General features: G+C 48.6%; 1 protein-coding gene across 1 annotated transcript; it reads right to left on the bottom strand.

Moving 5' to 3' along the window:
• Positions 1–216: 216 nt before the first annotated feature.
• On the bottom strand, positions 217–1,044 carry LOC125521512 (non-specific lipid-transfer protein A). Its single transcript, XM_048686567.2, has 2 exons — positions 633–1,044; positions 217–512 (listed from the first exon to the last, which is right to left on the bottom strand). Exons 1-2 carry the CDS (start codon positions 998–1,000, stop codon positions 494–496), a joined length of 387 nt encoding a protein of 128 aa, XP_048542524.1. The 5' UTR covers positions 1,001–1,044; the 3' UTR covers positions 217–493.
• Positions 1,045–6,118: the final 5,074 nt, after the last annotated feature.

Below are 6,118 nucleotides of genomic sequence, written 5' to 3' on the forward strand. Positions count from 1 at the left end.
GCTAATTACTAGTACTTCCTCCGTCACAAATATAATACTAGTATATTTTAGATATTTCAATATTTACTACATACAAACCAAACTGAGTGAACAAACAACCTAAAACGTGTTTACATACATCCGATCCATAGAAAAGTTAGAACATCTTATATTTGTGAATGGATGGAGTATTTTTCAAAAAAATTACGATGAACTTTAATATATTAATAATATGGATAAGATACAGATTACAGTTTAATATATTAATAATATGGATAAGATACAAATTACACGTGGACTTAAGTTTCTAAATATTGTTTCAAAGTAAACAGCTCCTGCTTGCAATGATCTTTATTCCAAAAATCATTACTAACTAGATTATTCTTCTGTTTACTCTTTGTGAAATTGAAGAAGGAAAAAAGAAAAGAAAGAGAAACGTAAATATGCCCACCACAAGTCTTGCAAGTCATCTTATTCGATGCTCTTTGTTGGGCGCCATGATTAAGCCGACTTCTCAATCAGCTCTCGGAATCCTGAAAAGGGACTAAGCATTTTTATCTATTCACCTTTTGGAAAACAAATTACGAACAAGGCTATTGAAGCATCTGGCACGAACAAAATTTGGAGCACGCATGTTTTCTCGAGGTACGTACCGATAGCAGTCGAAGTCGTGGGCGGTCGGGAGGAAGGAGATGCGGACGCTGCACCTGGCGGGGAGCGTGGCGGCGCGGCGGGTGAGCACCTTGCCGGCGGCGACCATCTCCTTGTGGATGCACGCGCAGAGGGCGCGCCGCCGGTCAAAGGTCGGCGCCATGTCCTTGATGTCGGCGAGCCCCCTGCAGCAGCGCGGCGAGAGCTTGTCCTCCACGCCGGCGACGTAGCCGGTGCAGTCGCCGAACGCCGTCTGGGCGACGGCGCAGTCGTTGTCCGCCGTCCCCGCCTCCGCGCCGTGCAGGCCGCCGAGCATGAAGAATAGCGAGGCGGCGGCGGCCAGCGCTGCGAGGTAGCGGGTAAGCGTCATGGTGGTTGCGCTGCACTTGTAGACACGACTACGACTACGAGTGCGTGTCGACGTGCGCAGGGTATTTATAGGGAATGTTCTCGGGCGCAGATGGGAACGTTTTATCTTCTGCTGGATCGGCGCAACGAGTGGAGCTGGATAATATGGAATTGCAGTAATTTGTACTCCCTCCCGTGCCGAATTACTTGTCGCAAATATGAATGTATCTAGATGTATTTTAGTTCTAGATACATCCATTTCTACGACGAGTAATTTAAAACGGAGGAAATAAGTTGTAATTTTTTTTCTTGTGTTTGGACTGCGAATATATGATGAAAAACGCTTGGCTTCAACCGGCGGATCACACGCAAGTATCCGCTCGCTCGGCCATGCGGTGCATGTCTTGTCCGAGCAGTTCCTTCTTTCCCTTTTTTTTTGGTCAATTTGGCCGCTGCTCACTTTCCGCTACAATGAGTTTCTGTTGCAAAAACAAAAATTTATAATGAGAGCTCGGTTGTAGAAAAATTAAATTGCAATGAGAACTTTGCTGCAAAAAAAACTGAATTGCAATTAAAAAAAGAACTTTGTTGCAAAAAAAACTGTAACAATACTCTGTTGCAAAAACAAAATCCGCAACTTTACCTATGTTTGTAAAAATTCTACAACATGACCCGTATTGCAGAAAGTTCCTGCAACACGAACTGTATTGCAATGCAGGAAGGTGATGCTCGGTCGCTCAATTCGTCAGATCCAACGACGAGGTGATGGATCTTTAAAAAAGATCCAACAGCCGATGCATAGCGGCACTCAATACATCTTATTTCCACAAAGCAGCTACAGCCCGTAAGAAAAGGAATTGTATCCGAAGATTGCTTGACCATACAGGGGTTTGGAAGGAGGAGTTGGATTATATAAACAGTATCATTACGAGTTATTTCAAAGCGCTTTTTACATCCCAGATGACCGTTCCCGATATTAATGTTTTCAGTAAAGTCCATAGGCGAGTTTCGGAAGCAAGGAATAAGCAAGGAATACGTCCCTGATGGCGCCATACATGGCCGAGGAGGTACGAAAGGCTCTCTTTTTCATTGGAGATTTCAAGGCACCAAGACCGGATGGCCTTCACGCGGTCTTTTGTAAACGGTTCTGGTCTATGTTGGGTGATGACCTAGTCATGGAAGTTCTGAATGCGATCAATTCCCGGGTTATGCCAGAAGGGTGAAATGACACTACTATTGTCATGATCCCAAAAGTAAATTCCCCAAAGAAAGTTACTCAATTCAGACCGATCAGTTTATGCAACTAGATAATACCCCGCACGTTGCTGCGGAATAGATTGTAATATATACTAAAAGGAATTGATATTATGAAACTTGATTTTTTGAATTTAATATGAAAACTAAAACCGAATGTACAGATGATTTATTATATGATTGTTGTTTATATTTAACAAAAGTGTCATTTTTTCATGCATGGTACATATGCTTTAGAATTGGCAAAAAATAATGAGGAAAACATATTATCCATCCACTAAGTTAATCGATGATTTTTATGGAAACATGTCGTTAGCACTTCAGGCTTATTTTTTGCCTTTGGCGGCTTGAATGTGACGCCCCTGATTCAATCGTACACTAATCATACATGCAAACGTGTACGATCAAGATCAGGGACTCATGGGAAGTTACCACAACACAACTCTACAAATAAAATAAGTCATACAAGCATCATATTACAAGCCAGGGGCCTCAAGGGCTCAAATACAAGAGCACGATCATAGACGAGTCAACGGAATCAACAATATCTGAGTACAGACATAAGTTAAACAAGTTTGCCTTAAGAGGCTAGCACAAACTGGGATACAGATTGAAAGAGGCGCAGGCCTCCTGCCTGGGATCATCCTAAACTACTCCTGGTCGTCGTCAGCGGGCTACACGTAGTAGTAGGCACCTCCCGAGTAGTAGTAGTCGTCATCGACAGTGTCGGCTGGCTCCTGGGCTCCATCGTTTGGTCGCAGCAATCGGGTATAGGAAGGAGGAAAAGGGGGAGCAAACCAACCGTGATTACTCATCCAAAGTACTCGCAAGCAAGGAGCTACACTACATATGTACGCATTGGTATCAAATGGAATAAGGCTATCATATGTGGACTGAACTGCAGAATGCCGGAATAAGAGGGGGATAGCTAGTCCTATCGAAGAATACGCTTCTGGCCACCTCCATCTTGCAGCATGTAGAAGAGAGAAGAAGGTAAATCCACCAAGTAGCATCGTGTAGCATAATCCTACCCGGCGATCCTCTCCTCGTAGCCCTGTTAGAGAGCGACCATCGGGTTGTATCTGGCACTTGGAAGGGTGTGTTTTATTAAGTATCAGGTTCTAGTTGTCATAAGGTCAAGGTACAACTCCAAGTCGTCCTGTTACCGAAGATCATGACTATTCAAATAGATTACCTTCCCTGCAGGGGTGCACCACATTCCCAACACGCTCGATCCCCTTTGTCCAGACACACTTTTCTGGGTCATGCCCGGCCTCGGAAGATCAACACGTCGCAGCCCCACCTAGGCATAACAGAGAGGTCAGCACGCCGGTCTAAATCCTATGCGCGCAGGTGTCTGGGCCCATCGCCCATTGCACACCTGCACGTTGCGTCGGTGGCCGGAGAGCAGACCTAGCAACCTCCATTACAAAGGAAGTTGCGTTACGCGGTCCAACCCGGCGCGCGCCGCTCAGTCGCTGACGCCATGAAGGCTTCGGCTAATACCACGACGTCGAGTGCCCATAACTGTTCCCGCGTAGTTGGTTAGTGCGTATAGGCCAGTAGCCAGACTCAGATCAAATACCAAGATATCGTTAAGCGTATTAAGTATCCGCGAACGCCGACCAAGGCCAGGCCCACCTCTCTCCTAGGTGGTCTCAACCTGCCTTGTCGTTCCGCCTCAAAGTAACAGTCGGGGGCCGTCGGGAACTCAGGCCCACCACTACCTGGATGGAGCCACCTGCCCCTTCAGCCCCCACATCAGAATCACCTGCGGGTACTCAACGAGCCGACCCGACTTTAGTCACCACCTGTATAGTATGTATAAATGTATAAGTATTTACCCGTGATCACCTCCCGAGTGATCACGGCCCGATAGTATAGCATGGCAGATGGACAAGAATGTAGGGCCACTGATGAAGTGCTAGCAACCTATACTAAGCATGTAGGATTGCAGGTAAGGTATCAACAGTTGTAGAAACAATGACATGCTATGCAACAGAATAGGATTAACGGAAAGCAGTAACATGCTACACTACTCTAATGCAAGCAGTAGAGAAGAATAGGCGGTATCTGGTGATCAAGGGGGGGGGGCTTGCCTGGTTGCTCTGGCAAGAGAGAGGGGTCGTCAACACTGTAGTCGTACTAGGTAGCAGCGGCGTCGGTCTCGGTGTCTAGCGAGAGAAGAGGGGGAAGAAACAATAAATATTAAGCAAACAGATGCATAGTAATGCATGACATGACAAGTATCGGTGCTAGGGGTGCCCTAACGCGGTATGAGGTGGTACCGGTGAAGGGAGGAAACATCCGGAAAAATATCCCCGGTGTTTCGCGTTTTCGGACAGATGAATCGGAGAGGAAAAATTGAGTGTTCGCTATGCTAGGGGTGCGTGGTGGACGAACGGGCTACATATCCGGATTCGTCTCGTCGTTCCGAGCAACTTTCATGTACAAAGTTTTTCCATCCAAGCTACGGTTTATTTTATATTGATTTTAAAAGATTTAAATCATTTTTAGCATTTATTTAATTATTTTAATCCAACATTATCCAGAACAGTGCACGCTGACGTCAGCATGATGTCAGTATGATGTCAGCAGTCAATAGGGGGTTGACTGGGTCAAACTGACGTGTGGGTTTCGTCTGTCATTGACACATCACCCTAACTAACATATTAGTTAGGTTAATTAGATATTTAGGTTAATCAAGTTTAATTAGTTTAACTAAACATGATTAATTAACTTAATTATTTAGTTAGTTAATTAATTAATTATTTTTTTATAAACCGTTCTGTGGGGTGGGGCCCCACATGTCATAGGGCCAGCGGGGCCTAACGGGCACACGGGCGTTGTAGGCGCCCGACCTAGGCGACGACCCGCGGGAGTGGAGGGGTGCCGATGCAGCGCGGGCGCCGGAGATGGCCGCGGCGGGGCGGCGGCCCAACGAGCCGGAGGTGGGGCGGAGCAGGACGGCGCGTCAGCGGCCGCAGTGGTGGGTGGAACCGGCGCGGCCACGGCGCGGTTCGGCGGCCGGGCGCAGCGGCGGCAGCGATGGCAGAGCAGGCGCGTAGCGATGGCAGAGCAGGCGGCCGCAGGAGGCACGAAGGCGAGTGCGAGGCCACGGCGAGACTGGCGGCGCGAGCAGCAGGGGGTGACGGGCGCAGTCGGGCGGTGGACCGGAGCAGGGCGAGACCAGCGCGCGGCAGCACCAGGAGCCGGCCACGGCGGGCGACCCAGGCAGTGGCGGGGGTGCGTGCGCAGCCGCGGGGCGCGGTGAGCGTGCCAAGGGGGAAGAAGGGAGCGACCACGCAGCGGGGCAGCGGCGATGCGACGCGTTGAGGGAGAGAGGAGGAGAGGGAGGGGCGCGGCTCACGGAGGGCGTAGGGATCGTGGCAGCGGTGCGCGAGGTGGATGACGGGGACGACGGCGAAGAGAAAAAGCAGGCCGGCGGGGGAGCGCTCCGGGCGGCGGCGGCGTCCTGGCGCGGGGGCAGCGACCTCCTCCCCGATCCCGATCCAATCGGGGAGAGAGGGGGCAGATATTTTTGTGGGGGGAGGGGAGGTGGGGTGTCGGTGGAGTGGGTTACGGGGGGTGAGGGGATAAGGAGTGGGGGTGGGTGGCCGACTGGGCCTGGTGGGTTGGCCCGGTTGGGCCACGGCCCAGGGGGTTTTCTTCCTCTCTTTTCTTTTTAGTTTAGTTTTCTGTTTTTGTGTTTTCTCCTTTTCTTTTATTTATTACCCTTTTCTGTTTTAGCTTAGTTTCCTTTTATTTTTGATTTAGCAAAATACCAAAATGGTACCTACTTTGACGTTACCAAATATGCCACTACCACATTAACTAGCTACGTAAAATAAAATAGTTTTGCAATTATTTATTATTTAACAATATT

This window comes from Triticum urartu, chromosome 7A (genome assembly GCF_056163025.1).
Source record: "Triticum urartu cultivar PI428250 chromosome 7A, HENAU_Tu73, whole genome shotgun sequence".
Taxonomy (NCBI): Eukaryota; Viridiplantae; Streptophyta; class Magnoliopsida; order Poales; family Poaceae; genus Triticum; species Triticum urartu.